This window comes from Pseudorca crassidens, chromosome 8, assembly GCF_039906515.1.
Source record: "Pseudorca crassidens isolate mPseCra1 chromosome 8, mPseCra1.hap1, whole genome shotgun sequence".
Classification (NCBI taxonomy): domain Eukaryota; kingdom Metazoa; phylum Chordata; class Mammalia; order Artiodactyla; family Delphinidae; genus Pseudorca; species Pseudorca crassidens.
In genome coordinates, this window is record NC_090303.1 from 40,533,965 (window position 1) to 40,551,034 (window position 17,070).

General features: G+C 36.5%; 1 protein-coding gene across 11 annotated transcripts in view; it reads left to right on the plus strand.

The window, feature by feature from the left end:
* Window positions 1–17,070, plus strand: part of DGKB (diacylglycerol kinase beta) — a 797,684-nt gene that overhangs the window by 756,195 nt on the left and 24,419 nt on the right. For all 11 annotated transcript variants that reach the window (XR_010945490.1, XM_067746239.1, XM_067746240.1 and 8 more), the window contains 2 exons: window positions 750–870; window positions 1,947–2,007. Coding sequence is in view for 10 of the 11 variants with exons in the window: in XM_067746239.1 (XP_067602340.1) it covers window positions 750–870; window positions 1,947–2,007 (182 nt within the window). In the remaining variant the exon portion in view is untranslated. The remainder of the gene's footprint in view (window positions 1–749; window positions 871–1,946; window positions 2,008–17,070) is intronic.

Consider the following 17,070-nt stretch of genomic DNA (forward strand, 5'->3'; position numbering starts at 1 on the left):
ATCCAGTGACAGGCACTTAGGAAACAGTCGACAAGCAATATGTAATACTATTAGCCTCTTTTTACTGTCCTCTGGTAAAAAAAAAAAAAAAATATGATTGTATTGTGCTAATTATCAAACCTACTCCCAAGTAGAATTTGGTAGCACATTCCTTATCATAAAAAAAAAAAATTCTATTTTTCAAATTCAAGAAAAACTTGACATCCTGCTCAAGTTTACCTGTGACTTTGGACGAGTCACTCAATGATTTAGGGCCTCAAGTCTTATCTTTAAATTGAGAAACTTTAATTCCATGATCTCTAAGGTCTTTTTTTCGAGTAATTTAACAAAATCATGTTTGACAGCATATCCTCATACTTTATTTATAGTATTGAAATGTGTATTTGCTGCCGCCAAATGTCTGCTGTGGGATGTAAAACGTTCCATATATACATGTGGAATAACGTTAAGTTTGTTGATGTTAAAAACTACTGGTATATTTTTTGGCATTATTTGGCTCAGAATCCATTCTTCCCGTTTTGTTTTAGAATAAGCTGACAGCACATCTTTTCCCACAGCACCTCAGGGTCTGGTTAAACTGAGAGTTTCAAAAGTAGGCCATCTTGTCGTTACTTTTAGTAGAGTATCCAAGACAGAGAAGCTTTCTTTGTGAAGTAGCTTTCATTTTTCATTTCCAGAACATCTAATGACATGAAATTGTGCACATACGCATGTGCACTGTAATTTACAAGGTTTCTGTTTTCTTTCAGATCTGAGCGATCAGCTGCTGGAGGTGGTTGGCTTGGAAGGAGCTATGGAGATGGGGCAAATATACACAGGACTGAAAAGTGCTGGGCGGCGGCTGGCTCAGTGCTCCTCTGTGGTCATCAGGTAGCTCTTTCTCTATAATTGAGAAAGGAGGTTGACATGGCATAACTACAAATTAATTAAAGCCATACAAGACTCTGATAACCATGTTTGTTTTATCTGTGCCTCAAGTTATCAGTGATTAATGCTGATATATTTCAAAATAATGAAAATGACAGTATTTACAAAGTGTTGGTTCACCGTTACTTACCACGTCCATTGGAATTTGATTCTCTTTTGTTGAGACCGTGGATACAATTCTAACATACAAATTCTACCCCCTCTATCTGGCTCACACTCAGTTTAATTTACTGAAGCATCAAAGTATCTACTAGGCAAATTACCCAATGAAAACACTCTTGACGCACCATTAACTTACATTCTTTCATGGACTGAAGTCTACCATTGCTTCTATAAATTAAATAATGGATTATTGTAAAGTAAGATTTATATGTGTATTACATTTAAATCTTTACAAAAAACATTTTTTCAAAATTTTACCTGTAGAGAAAAGGTCTATTTTTACCGTAACGTAAAACCACAGATTATAGCACAGATATAATTGGTGTTATATATATGAAAGTGTTGATACTGGAAACTCTGAGATGTCAAACACTTTTTCTCCACATTTACAATGTGGGTTTGCATGAAAACAAGGGAGGCCCTTTTGGCTGTAGGAATTCTGATTGTGGCATTAAACATAAACACTACACTTGTCTTTTGGCATCCAGAATTTTTGTTTATATCACGACAGTTACCAGGAAACTCTTAACATTCCTGTAACTAAGACACCTTTCAAAGTATTCATGAATAGTCAAGAGTTGAAGTTCCAGGACTTCCCTGGTGGTCCAGTGGTTAAGACTCCGAGCTTCCAGTGCAGGGGGTGCGGGTTTGATCCCTGGTTGGGAAACTAAGATCCCACATTACACGTGGTGTGGCCAAAAAAAAAAAGTTGAAGTTCCTTTCAAAGAGATAACTAGAGTGCAGAGCCCAGTTATTACCATATTTGCATTCCCTGGTCTCATAATTTTTTATGGGACATATAGTCTGTTGTATCAAGTATTTCCATGTTAAACTTAAAATGAAATATTTTTCCTCAGGACTAGCAAGTCTCTGCCAATGCAGATCGATGGGGAACCATGGATGCAGACCCCATGCACCGTGAGTACAGAGTAATTAAAATGCTGTCACTTTCAATTTTGCTTCCCAGATACTATATATTCCCATAACTAACTAATCACATACTCCTATAAGTAAATAATCACAATACCTAAGCTTTGGACCTATCACCCAGTACCGTTTTTTTTTTTTTTTTTTTTTTGGCAATGATTAGCATTTGAATGTTTGTGTTAGCGAAAGTATAATCTTTGGATACCGTAGATCAGTTATAAACTCTGGAACTAAGCAAAATTGATAAAGTTTCTCTTAACCTTTCTTGTACTTATTTCAGAAGGACTTATAAGAAAAATATTTATGGGATCGTCAAACATATTTCTCCCTGAATTTATTACCCATCTGTTCTTTTGCCTCCACTTGGGGATTTGAGGTCTTCCTTCTCTATAGAAAAACGACCATTGTAGTTGTTCTCTGCATACTGAGATATTATTTCACTCAGACATTCAGATCTCTCTAAATTTCATTTGTATAGTGAACATTTTATTGCATTTCAGTAATATGCTAGGCACTTCTCTTGGCGCTAAGAATAGAAATCTGATCAATAATATACGTCATGATCAATAATAAAACATAGGAATAATAGAACATGGAATAGAATGTGTTCAATAATATAATTGTCCTCAAGGAACTTACATTCTGATAATAGGAGATTAAATAAATTAATAAATATAAACAGACGCATAATAAATGTAACTTTTGATTACTAGCGTTATGAAAAATGACAAAGAGGAACTGGATGGAGTATGAAGAGTACTACTTTATTTTTTTAGTTTTATTTTTATTTTTTTGCGGTATGCGGGCCTCTCACTGTTGTGGCCTCTCCCGTTGCGGAGCACAGGCTCCGGACGCGCAGGCTCAGCGGCCATGGCTCACGGGCCCAGCCGCTCCGCGGCACATGGGATCTTCCCGGACCGGGGAACGAACCCGTGTCCCCTGCCTCCGCAGGCAGAGTCTCAACCACTGCGCCACCAGGGAAGCCCGAAGAGTACTACTTTAGACAAGTGAGTCTGGGAGCCCTTTTTGAAAGGAGGGTCAAAAGCTCAGTATGTTAAACAGTAAGAAGGATGACGGAACGACAATTTTTAGAGGTAGGGTGAGAGTGTAAGAGGTAAAGTAGAAAAGATGGGCAGGGGACAGATCAAGTAGAAAAAATGATGGTAAAGAATTAGCATCTGATTCTAAGTGCAGTAGGAAACTATTGAAAGATTTAAGTATCATCTGATTTACAAGTTTAAAGTTCACCTTAGCTGCTATGTGGAGAATGGATTGTACTGAGTAGCAGCCGGGAGACGGGGTTTATCAGAGTGGTCTGGGCTTCGGCAGCAGAAGGGGCCAGGAAGTGGGTGGATTTGAGCTACACTGTGGAGGTGAAACAGGGAGAAGTTGTTAATGAGTTCCCTTTGTGATGAGGGATTGGAATGAGGGAAAGGGATGAATGGAGGGTAGCTGTTATCTGTGAATGAGGGTACCATTTACTCCGTGGTTAAAATTGGGAGGGGGAAGTGTTTAGGGAGTGACAAGGTTCTTTTTTTTTTTTTTAATTTTTAAAAAATTTTTTTTTTAGCGGTAGGTAGGTCTTAATCTTAGATTAATACAAGCATTGTGCTAAGTGCTGGTGTTAACATGGTTGCAAGTGAGTGGTGTTGGGGGTTTTTGGAGAAATAATTGACATACAACATTATATTAGTGTTCATTAAATATTCACACAAACTCTAAATAACGGATATCACCATTTTTCAGATGGAGAAAACTGAGTCCTTAGGAGGTCAGATAACTTACTCAAGGTCAGGTATGTAGCACATAATGGAACTCAAACCCAGGACTCTGATTACAGCCCGTTCTCTTAACCACTAGTTAGCTACCAATTTCAAAGAGCGCAGCTTAGCATATAACATGGGAGTCTTAATTTTTACCTTTCTGTTGGTTTTACTCTGAAGCGTTTGGCTCAATCTTTGTGTACAGCACATAAATATGACTTTTTGTTTACTCCTGGTATATTCCTTTAGCTAATTGAACCCTAAGTTTGTGAAATCCATTAATTATGTAATAATAATGTAAGACAAACTTGTCAAAAAATCTTTCAAAAATGACTACTTCCTATGCCTACTGCTATCTCTGTACTTGGTTCCAAATATCCTTTAAAAAAATTCCTGTTCCTCCTTTTACTAGCATGTATATATTTACATCTTGTTTTTCTTCACTCTGCCAGTGACACTTCTGAGTTCACGTTTACACTCACATGGATATTAAAGGTCTTGTTTTTGTTGTTTCCAGTGGTGGTGACGATGTGCTGTTGGTAAAGATTAGGATGATGGTGCTAGGGGTAACATCACGATGGTGATGGTGGAAAAAGTGGTGAAACTTATGGTGACGGTAGTTCTGATGATGCTGGTGGTAGTGGTGATGGTGGTGATGGTGGTAATGATGAACTGGTAGAGTTGCTGTCACTGATGGTAGTCACAGTGGTGGTGGTGATTGTGGTCATGTTGCAGGATGGTAGTGGCAGTGGTAGAAGCAGTATTCTTGTCTTAATGAAAGGTCACTTTTCTTCAGCCTGGGTCACAAAAGAATAAATGAAAGACAGTGAAACAGAACACCTTCCATGAGTACTTTGCATTCCTTTGGACTCTTCTCAGGGAGAAGGGAAATTTAGTCCCTGTGCCATGTTTTAAATCAAGAAGGATTAATGGCAATAAAAATATCTAACATTTATTAAGCTTTTAGTTTGTGCCACATAGTTTGAGACACTTGACCTGTATTGACATTTAATTCTCACAGAAATCCTATAATAAGCTTCATTTTGTGGATGAAGCAACTGAGGCAGACAAAGGTTAAATAGTTTGCCTGATTCCACCCAGATAGTAAGTGGCAGAGTAGAACTTGAAGCGCATGTAGCCTGGCTCCACTGTCTGCACTCTTCATGACTACTCCCCACGCTGGATCTCCACCTGAGAAGGCCCCAGGCCATCCCCTGTGACCCTCCGCTCCAGAGTATGACCTTTGATAAATCACTTACTGCCTCTCCCTAGCTTTAAAAAGTCTTTATCTATTAAAATGTAATTAGTGCATTATAATACTTGTAGCTTATTTCACACAAGCTCTTCTAATGACTCTTTTGTTAACTTTTCTCTCAGCGAGTAACACGATATTCGTTTCACCTATTAATTATCATGATCTAAACAATTGTTAAGTTACTAATTTTTATATAACGACTATTTAGTTTTCTCTCCGTGTAAACTCTCTTATTCATTTAAAACATTTATTGCAGTCAACACAGTGGACCAAGAACTGTACTAGACTATGGCTCGTTATTGTTATTTCGCATTCTGGCCTACTCTTCTTTTCCTAGAACCACATGGAGATCTGAACTTTAAATTTCACTTTTACTGAAGAGAGTATTTAGTATTCATAGTGTTGGTATGGTTGAACTTAAGAGTGTTCTTTGCTTCAACTGAATAACACGTTTCTCTTACAGAACATAAAAATGGTAGAATGTTAAAATTCTTCGCTGAATTTAAATATCCATAAGCTGATACTCAATTTATGAAGAAATTGCTCTAGATATAATTTTAGAGCACAGCAGAAGTTCTGCTTTTCTTTAAGTGGAATATATAAAATAGAAAATCATGTGATGAGTGGGTCTTGATTCTTACATCAGTTAATATTTTTTTAAGAATCAGAGTAATATAAATTCTGAAGATAGGTGTGTTGATGGTTGCACGACAGTGTGAGTGTACTTATGCCATTGAACTGTATACTTAAAATGGTTAAAATGGTAAATTCTATGTTACATATATTGTATCACAATAAAAAAAGTAATTGAAAAAAAATAAGATAATATTTACTTACAAATTTCACTAATCCTAAGTTCCAATTACCAGGAAAAACAAAAAGCTTAAAACTGTCTCTTCACATGTTGTAATTATTTTTAGGACCTTTTAAATTATCTCACTATAAAATAGTCAACAGAAACTTGTTAGATACTCCTTTGTTCACAGTTTTGTAATAGTCACTGAGTTAACAGAGGATGGATTTTAGCCATTTAACAGTTAGCTATGTTAACAAGCATAACAAACTAAAGACACAATTAATTCTAGAAGACATTGTATTGAAACAGTTCATGAAGAGCCTTTCTTTAGGGTGGACTCCAGAGCCTAACTATATTCCCCTTCCTATCTTCCTCCCCATTCCTTCCTCCTGACCGCTTCAAACATACTGACTCTGTTGTCCATATGTTCCCATTGTGGGGAGAAAAAAATGAACAGCTTAGGGGGGAGACAAGGAAGAGCAGTAATATATGGGAGGTCAGACACTCGGTCAGATTTCATTTTGTATCTGCACACCCAGCCCTCCCACCCCAATTTATTCTGAGTGATGGGTGTCTAGTAAAGTTTCATTAAGTGAGGAGTGACCATGCTAAGCCTCCGATTCAGTGTAACCAAAATGAACGCATCATGTACCTCCTTCCATCTCCTCCCCATCCACCATATACTGACTTTTTCTTTCAATTCCAAAATCCCTGCTCCTCCCTTTCCCATATTGAGTTAGTGGAGCCCAGTGTTTCCTAAGCTAGAAATCTGAGAGTCATCCTGTACTTCTCTCCATACCCTAAAATTCACTAACTGTGCCCACTTGATAATATGGCATATTTCTGGACTCTTTTCTTTTCATCCCTACCACCATTGTCCTAGATTTGGCCCATTTCATTTCTCCTCACTCTCAGCAATAGCCACATCAATCTTTCCCCATCCCCATGTTTTTTTTTCTATTTAGATCCATCCTTCACTTTTCTACCAAAACGATCACTGGAAAATGCTAATCTCACCACGACACTCTTCCAATTAGAACATTTAATTACTTTCTATCTGATAAAATATAGTTTGAATCGGGCTTCCTGTTTCACTGCTATCATTGCTTACTTCTTTTTCATATTTTCATATACTTTCCTCTTGCCCAAATAAACCTTTCTCCTTCTTTAGTTGAGTTACACAACTCATTTTTTGAGATTCATTTCATGCTGCCACTCCTCCATAAATTCTGTTTTGAATATCACCCCTCCCTTCACTCTATCCCGTCCCTGACCCCAACTAGTCTAAAAGCGCAGCCCCAGTGCTTCATAGCTTTATCAAAGAACTAACTACGTTAAATTGAAGTTATCGGCTTTTCTGACTAGCCTCTGGGTAGACGTAAGCTTATTAAGGTCAGGCACTATGATTTTAGTCATCCCTGTACCTGCAGAGCATAGCACTGTGCCTCACACATCATTAGGCTGCCAACACCATGTGCATTTTGAATTCGTGAGTTTCTTAAATAATTCTTGGGGTAGTATAATAATTTTAAAAACTGCTTTCTACTAAATCTTTCACTGAACATAATGTAGGTTGGCTAGCAATTCATTCACATATTTTTCATATATACATACATGTAAAAGTTATTTTGAGTTATCTTTATTCATTACATTCGCAAAGCAAAGAATTTTGAATGTATCGAAGAAGAAATACTTTCTCAACCTTAAAAGATGTAATCTTTCTGTTTCCTGAAATAGGACGATTGAACTTTTACACATTGTATAGGCTACATTCTGTTAATACACTGAAATATTAATAGTCATGTACTAGTTACTACTTGTGTTATTTTTATGAAAAGTAATCCCAAACAGGTTGTAATGCAATATCACTCTGGGTGCTTTGTCTATGATTAAGTCAGAAAGGATTCCTGAAACTTTCTTCCACGTGGTAGAGAATGGGAGGGACGTCACAAACAGATCATAAGCTAAATGGTGAAATGACCACAGGTAAAATATGAAAGTGATAGCTGAAGTCAAGGCAACTTCTGGAAGGCATTTACATGTGTTTTGGTCTCTCTTTGCCTGTTTTAAATACCTTCCTTGGTATAATGCTTCTCAGGACTCTGACCCACTTGCCCAGTCTCAGCCTCTAGTATTAAATACCTTCAACACTCAACTCAGCCCTGAGCTGGTAATTAGCCAATCCCCGCCAAGCCTGGTAGTCTTACTGCTTTAAGTGTGATCCCTAGTATTCTTGGAACAGATACTTGGTCATTTAGTGCACTAAGAGCCACTGCCTCCTTCAGTCCCCATTTCCACTGAGTGGACCGTTCTATAAGATGCTGCTTTCTGACTTGCATGCCACTTTGCTTCTCTGGCTGTAGCTTCTAGTTGATTCACACATCGGCTAGTTGCCTAGCCTTTGCTCGTACCCTCTCTTAGGAAGGCTGGATCTTTTTCCCATGGCCCTAGACACTGCAGTTACTTGGAGTTTATCTTCATTTTGACACTCGTTTTTGCAAAGAGAATATATTCAGCACAGCTTTAAAATGTAAGCTCTTTGAAAAGAGGAACAGTGTTTCAGGGCCTATTAAATTTTTTCTTATGTGTTTGTTGTAATTATTTAAAATAATCATAATTTTAAAGTGTTATTTAATCTTAAATCATTTCCTGAAATACAATTTAATCTCAGGACATTAAGATAGAAAATAAACATTTTATAAATGTAAGATTTTCCAGTCCCAGGAATTTAGTGATATGTAGATGAAGGCTAATTGAATTTACAAAACACTGAGATGTCGTTGAGATGTTTGGAAGAAACCATGGTAATAATGCTTAACAATATTTAGCATCATTTATGATATACTAGTTTCTGTTCTGTACATTCATATTGATTTTTATTTAATCCTCAAAACAACCCTAAGAAGTCAGTAAAGTTATTATAACTCCCATATCATAAATTAAAAAAACAAAATACCTGAAGCAGATAAGCCAAACAACTTGACCAAGGCCACACAGTTAGAGGTATTCAGTGGGCTCTAATGCCTTTTCCCTTAATTATGATGTTTTGTTGCCTCCCTCAGTGGCTTGTATTAGTAATCAGTTACAACTCTACCATTTATAACAGAATTCAGTTCTTTTTCACCTTATTTACATTTTTTCTCTTTACTTAATACATTATGTTTTGCTTCCCAGTATAGCCAAAGCCATCCATCACATTGCCAGAATTACTGCTGAACAACATAACTATGATCATCCAACTCCCTGATCTCAAAGTTCATTGCCTCCTCATTTCACACAGCGTAGAGTTCAATATCCTTGTCACGGTATTAAATCATTCTCCCAAGGCTTCCATCAGCCAGCCATGCTTCATAGGGACCACTTTCCAAAAGCTTTCTACTCATACTGCTTAATTATGTACCTGCAATCTCCATCCCCTATTTTGTGGTTTAGAAATAGACACATTTTTCTGGCCTTCAAGCAGCCTCCCAGGAAATCTGTGGTTTCTTCCAGCCGTTCTGTAGGACCCATGGTTTGCATTTCTTTCATTTAATCTTACCTACAGTTTATTATTTTGCCTGAATCAATTATCCTGTGCTGTTGGGATATATATATATTTTTATAAGTTACTTCAAAATCTTTCTGGAAAGTGATGGGATATAAATGCATATATACTAAAAATAAAATAAAATCCCTTCCTTCAATGCCAAACTTAGCGACAATTTCCTCATGAAACCTTTTAACTCCCCATTTGTCTGAAATAACTGCCTGATCCTTTATACTCCTGTGACTCTGTTAATATCTTCTTAATGCCATCCCAATGCACAGCTTTGTATTTCAGCAATGCATGTATGTGTCCAGCTCTTCTGACTTAATTGTAAACATTTTATGATTTCATCCTCAATTCCTCATCATACCTCACATAGTGTCTTTTACATAATACGGTTTCAGATGAGAAGTCCACATGTGAATCATTGCTCTGCAATAGGTAATGCATTGTTTTTCTCAGGCTGCTTTCAGGAATGTTTCCCCTTGTCTTTACTTTTCAGTACTTTGATTTTGTTGAGTGGGCATGGATTTCTTTAAGCTTATTCTGTTTTAGTTTCTCTGGACTTCATGAATCTGTAGGTTTATGTCTTTTGCCCAATTGGGAAGTTTTCAGCCATTATTTCTTCAGATACTGATTTAAGCACCACAGTCTTTCTCCTTTCCTTCTAAACTCTGATGACATGTTTTAGATATTTCTGTAGTAGCCCAATATCTGAGTCTCAGTTAATTTTTTCTTTCCTCTTTATTCTTTCTATTGCTCATATTGGATACTATCTATTCATCTATATTCAAGCTCACTGACTTTTTCCTCTCTTATCTCCATGCTGTTCTTGAGCCCATGCAGTTAACTTTTATTTTGGTCGTTGAGTTTTTCTGTTATAAAATTTTCAGTTGGTTTCTTTTTTTTTTTTTTTTTTTCATATCCTCTATTTCTCAGCTGGCAGTCTCTATCTTACCTTTCATTTCAAGAGTGTGTGCCATTACTTCTTGGAGCATGGTTATAGTTGCTGCTGTAAATTTCTTGTCTGGTAATTCCAACACTTTTATCATCTCAGAGGTTGCATCACTGGCTGTCTTTCCCCTTGGGAGTTTTTGAGATTTTCCTGGATCGTCATATATTGAAAAATGTTGGATTGTATCCTAACAATGATACAATCATGTTATTAGACTCTAGGTGTTGTTTAATTCTTGTGGGGAATATTGATTTGTTATTGTTGTTGCTATTTTAGCAGGTAAATGACCCAGTTAGGTTCAGGCTACAAATCCGGGTCTGCTGCCTGTGAGCTGTGGTTCTAATGTCAGTTCAATTTTCAAAGTTTTTGCAGTGTTATTTAGATTTATCCTACATGTACAAGATCTACAGGCTTATCTGGAACCTGGGTGGTGGTCTATCCCCTAATTCAGTGCTCTGCATTGTCAGTATGCTTCATAAGGTCAAATCTGTGCATACACTGCTCAGGGATAAACTCAGGAGATCACATACAACTTTAAGAGAGAGTCTTTTTGAGGCCCTCTCCACTCTAGGATCTCCCTGATGTTTTTTGACTCCCAGGGCTCCTCTGACTAGAAATAGAAGGCTCTCATTTCTCTGAACTGCCATGTACTTCTTCATATAGTATCTGCTTCCAGGGCCCTGTGGTAAGGGGATGAAGAGAGGAAAAAATCAGCAGGTATTTGCCCATGCTTTTGGGACCGTAGTTTCACTGACCAGAGAGAAGGGCTTTCCTTTAGTGGAGTTGTAGTCACCTGCCACTGCTATGGAATTGCCAGGAGACTGGGATGGGAGAGATTGGGGTGGTGAGGGGGAGGGGAAGAAGTGACACAAGATACTTCTCTCACCCTCTCTGACCTCTCCCTGTATGTCCTTCATTTCCTACCCCAGAAACACAGGACTTTTCTTGGAGCTCTCCATCTGTACTTGGTGTACAGTTCCAGGTTTTGAGCTGCCTTTAATTCCAGACTGGGGAATATGAGAAGGGAGAAAAAACAGAAAGGTCATCACTGGCTCAGTGGCACTTCATGCTCTGGTTTCCTTCCCCAATCTACGTGCTGTCATTTGCTTTTCACCAATCCTCAGTTAGCTGCTCTGTGCATTCTGTGCAGGGTTTGTAGTTGCCTTCAGTGGGAGAGACAGGGCAGCACGTGCTTACTTCTTCTTGACTAGAACTGAAAACACCACCACTCTTCTTAGATTTTGTATATGGCCATTTTGAGATATGCATGAATAGTCCCCATCAGATTGGTATATTATTAGCCGGAAGTACTTATCTGCCAACTTACAGATTTCACAGTACAGTCCCCATTTACATATATTTTACAGAAATTCTAAATAAGTCTGAGAACTACTCTAAACCTTGAATTATAAATCTTATCCATTTTGAGAAAACTTCATTAATTTTTTCCCATTTTTATGTCCTGCATTTAGGCAGTTGAGACTACACTTACCTTGTTATTTGAGTGAAAATAATTGACCAGAAAGGCAGAGATTCTCTACTCACCTATAAAGATAAAGTTAAGTTTTATGTATTTCTCTAGGCAGTAATGATGTGGATGACCACATGAGATGTTTTTTTAGATTACTTTGTCTGTAGGCAAACATTTTAAGAGTATTGCAAGCGAGTTATGTGATTGTATGGGAGGCTTTTAGACCGTGGAGGTGAGGTTAGGTGAATGTTCAAGGTCATGAAGCAAAGAGTTATAAAACTGGGACTGTTTCTAACTTGTTTTTCTACTCCCAAACCTGTCATCAGTTCATTAGGCTTATTTGCCTAAGGATAAAAAGTTGAGAGAGAAGGAAATACAAGGTCTCTGAAATTTTCTGTGATGCATAGTAGTGAGTGTAAAACAGGCAGGGGCAGTGAGACTTTCTCTGGCAGCTCTAACCACAGCAAACCAAACATAGGGCACTTACCGTTGAGAAGCACACTAAGCAATTTTCAGAAAGAGATTGTTTTAACAGCCCTTTCAACTCACTTGTACAGCTGAATATCATGAAAATTCTTTCTGCTTGGGAATACCATTTGCATGAGAATTTCACACGATATTATATTAGTAAGTACAAGGATATCAGACAGATTACTTGTTTCCATAGTTTATATGCTCACATCTCTCTTGGTTACTAAAGATACAATAAATACTTTTAAAGGCAAATTGTGGCTAGAACAATGTTTCCTGAAAAGAAGCTACTAAATCCTAAATATAAACAGAACGTTAAAAGATTTATGGGGAGAATGGGGCAAATTTGAGAAGTAGGAAAACAGCTAGAATTTGCTTATCTTTATGGCAGGTGGGTCTCCTTATACCTACTACCTGGATTAACTGATCACAGACCTGGGAACTGAAAACAGGTTAGAAATTACAAAGCCTTACCACTCTTTAATTATAGAATCTCAACCATTTTATTACAACTTCTGTATGGCAGCTTTTTATTTGAAACCCATTCTAGGTTTTAATATTTTAGAAGTTAGTTTGAGCAAGCTGGCATCCACAACTAAAATGGTCCCCTTCTCTAGCCCATTAGCAGCAATTCAAAGTAGTCTGAGGTTAAAAATATTTTTCACTCCTTGAAAACAGTGTTTTATGGGATTTCTATATGAAGGGGAGGAAAGAACTGCTTAGTAATAATACTGTGCAAAATAACTAGATCCCAATGGGTAGAAAACAGAAATAAAGGCCAGAATCCAGTGTCTCATATATGTTGTATCAGTGACCTCTGGACTTTCAGAGAATTACTTAATCTTGGAACTATTTCCTTATTCCTAAAACCAGCTACCTACAAATCACAAGAGAGTATTGAGGGGTTGTTGAAAATTACTTTGCATCACATTTATCAACACTAAGGAAGTATTAATTATTTTGTGGTGTATATTAAGTATTGTTATATTTTATAACGCACCTGAATTTTCTTCTTTTTCATTGTTTGGACTGACTTTCTTGTTATCCTGAATCATACAGGAAAAAAATAGTTAAACTCATGTTATTTTATGTTGGGATAATATATGACATCTATTTGAGATTTAGCCAAAGTGCTATAGGAAATGTAGCAGTGACTTTTACTGTTTTCCTATAATCACAGATAAACTCATACTGGAAAAAAGATATCATTTCCCCATAATATTTAACATCTTTAGTAATTATCTAAAAGGAAAATTATATTAAAACTCATGCAGAATAGAATACTGCATGAAACCTGCAGGTTACCTAACTCTTGAATCTCCCAAGACCCTTGTGTTAAGTCTATTAAGTTGAAATAATATTAAATAATAGCTAATGTACCAGGTTGATTTCCTGGAAATTAGTCTTATTTTGAAAATTTTATAAGTATATTATTTTCTCATTAAAAGTTACACAGCTATTGAAACATGACACTTGCTGCCTTTGCAGACACACCATATTTTTTAACCCTCAATAGATATTTATTAATAAATTAATAAGAAACTCCTATTGAGCTGTTGTTGCATTTTCAAAGTAAGTTATACCATTGAAGTAGTAGTACTTGCTTAAGCCATTGAAATCAGAGAAAATTGACACTCTTTTTTTTTTTTAGGTAAGAAGTGGATTTATTTAGAGAGATACAGATTCCCCAGACAGAATGCGGTCTGTCTCAAAAGGCAAGAGCAGCCCTGAAATATGGGGATGGGGTGGTTAGTTTTTATGGGCTGGGTAATTTCTTAGGCTAAAGAGTAGGAGGATTATTCCGACTCTTTTGGGGAAGCGGTGGGGATTTCCAGGAATTGGACACTGCCCACTTTTTGGCCTTTTATGGTTAGCCTCCAGAACTGTCATGGCGCCTGGGGATGACAGACACATCATTTTTAAAGAATCTTAAGCGGCTCTGATGGCTTAGAGGGGGAGAAAAGCAGGCAAGGTAACGTGTATTTTTAGTGATAAAAGAAAAAGAGTAACCCATAAATTATCGGTAGGAAAATTGTTAATAGGTAGGTGTAGACAGTGAATATTTTCTTGATATGCCTGGAAATTGCATTTTGCCTAATACTTAAATACAAAATAAGAATAAATCTTAAGAAAATACTGCCATTTATTATTCCATGAGTGTAAATCTTGATATTTTGAGGAACAGAAAATTAACTAACAGTCTTCTGTCATCTTGAGACGTATTTGGATAATCAGATTGCTGTTCTAGTGGGTATACTTTTTAAGCTGTGAGTGGTAGTGAGACTCCAAAAGCAGTTAAATAAAACATAAACTAAAAGCGTCCTGTTACCTAAGACTTCACTGGTAAATACTCTTACATAATTTTGCATTTCTAAGCCTTTTTTCCCCAAAGACTGGCACGTTAGTGTTTAATGGCATTAGTTTGCGTGTTCCGTTCCCCTGTTACTTACGCATTCATTAGTTTTGTTTACCTGTGCATAATTTTTTCCTAATTTCACAACAGCTTTTTTTTTGGTAATTGACAATGCAATTTACTGCATATGCACTTTCTGGCCCCCAAACAAGAATGTTAAGGTGTAAAGCACCAACCTCTTCATCTCAGACTGTTAAGAAAAAGGATTGGTTGTGACTAATTTCCAATTAATTTGCAGTGGTTACAGGGAACAAAACAATTGCACCTACTAATTAAAATTTAAAATATTCCAAAGTGTCATCTTTAGGTGTCTTTGGAATATATAATTTCCATTTTGGTTCATTGCTCGATCTGTAACACCCATGAGCTTGACAGCTCTATTAATTTAAAGACTCAGTAATACCTGTTAGTACAAAACATGAAAAAAAATACCATTAATCATTTATTTTAATTTTGCAGCTCTGTCATTTTCTCAGTATGTTTTAAAATTATCATGACACCGTAATGCGCACAAATCGCCTTGGATGAAGGGGAGGCGGATCACACTACTTAGGGGAGATACTGAAGTGTGTTATTACAGCTTAATTAATGCCAAACTGATTAGATTTGATTGCATTTTATACAAAAATATTTTAAAGAATTTTTTCTGACTATATTATATTTTAAAAGTTATCCCAAACAGGTTATATTTACAATTATACTTACCTTTTTATAGCTCTTTTCTTTAATACATTCTATTTAAATATTATGAAATAAACCTACACTGTTCTCTTATTTTTCATTGTGAAACCTGAATTAATCTACTCATTTTTAATTTACAAAAGTTCATTTCAGTTTAGCTCAAAGAATATAGCATCTCTCATAGATTTGTTCTTTGACAGGAACTCCTAACCCAAAGTGGACACAATATCCAAAGACATGAAAGGGCAAAAATTGAAATGAGAAATGTACTAAGTACATAATACCTTATGCATTTATACTGATGTGATCCAGGACTGCTAAACACACTAAAAGTGATAAAATTATATGCACTTAACAGAATTATGTCATTAGCTTTCTAGAATACCAATAGTTATTTTATTTATATTTACATCTGGTTCAAAATTGAATATATTTCTCTAGAATGCGTAAAGTTAATAGTCTCTTAGTTGATGTGCATCATCGTACTAGCATGTAGATTTGATTTCTTTCCAGAGCAGTTAGAGATCTCTCTTCTGGTGGCTACAAACTGTAGAATCATAAGGCCTGAGCCTGACTTTTCTCCCACAAACTGCCTTGTGGAAGACCTTATCTAGCTCTTCATTTCTTCTGATTTTGTGTATTATAATTAGAAAATATGGCTAACATATTCTGAGCTTTTCCTCAAAAGGCAACGTACTGTATTGTTGAAAGTTTTAAAGAGTAAGCTTTCTTATCCACTAACAGGGCACAGTGTTTCATAGAGATATTCCCAGGATGGGTTACCAATTTCAAACAAGAATTTGAATGAAAAAACTTAACCAAAATACACTGAATAGAATTTAATAATTTATTGTTTTTATCTTCTTGAATAGTCAGAACACAGTTGCACATGTGTTATTTGAGAAGACTTTAAAAAAATGAGAGGATTTTAACATATTACAGATATACCTCGGAGATATTGCAGGTTCAGTTCCAGACCACTACAATAAAGCAAATATTGCAGTAAAGCAAGTCACATGAATTTTTTTGGTTTCCCAGTGCCTATAAGTTATGTTTATAGTATACTGTAGTCTATTTAGTATACAATAGCACTGTTTCTAAAATAGAATGTACAAACCTAAATTTAAAAATACTTTCTTGTTAAAAAATGCTAACTATCATTTGATCCTTCAGTGAGTCATAATCTTTTTGCTGGAGGAGGGTCTTGCGTGGATGTTGATGGCTGCTGACCGATCAGGGTGGTGGTTGCTGAAGGTTGGGGTGGTTTTGGCAATTTCTTAAAATAAGACAGCGATGAAGTTTGCTGCATCGATGGACTCTTCCTTTCACAGTCAAGTTCTCTGTAGCATCAATACTGTTTGATAGCATTTTACCTACAAGAGAACTTGTTTCAAAACTGGGGTCAATCCTCTCAAACCCTGCCACTGCTCTATCAACTAAATTTATGTAATATTCTAAGCCCTTTGTTGTCATTTCAACAGTCTTCGCAGAATCTTCACCAGGAGTAGATTCCATCTCAAGAAACCATTTTCTTTGCTCATCCTTGAGAAGCAACTCCTCATCTGTGAAAGCTTTATCATGAGATTGTAGCAATTCAGTCACATCTTCAGGCTCCATTTCTAATTCTAGTTCTTCTAGTTCTCTTGCTATTTTCACCACATCTATAGTTACTTCCTCCACTGAAGTCTCGAACCCCTCAAAGCCATATATGAAGGTTGGATCA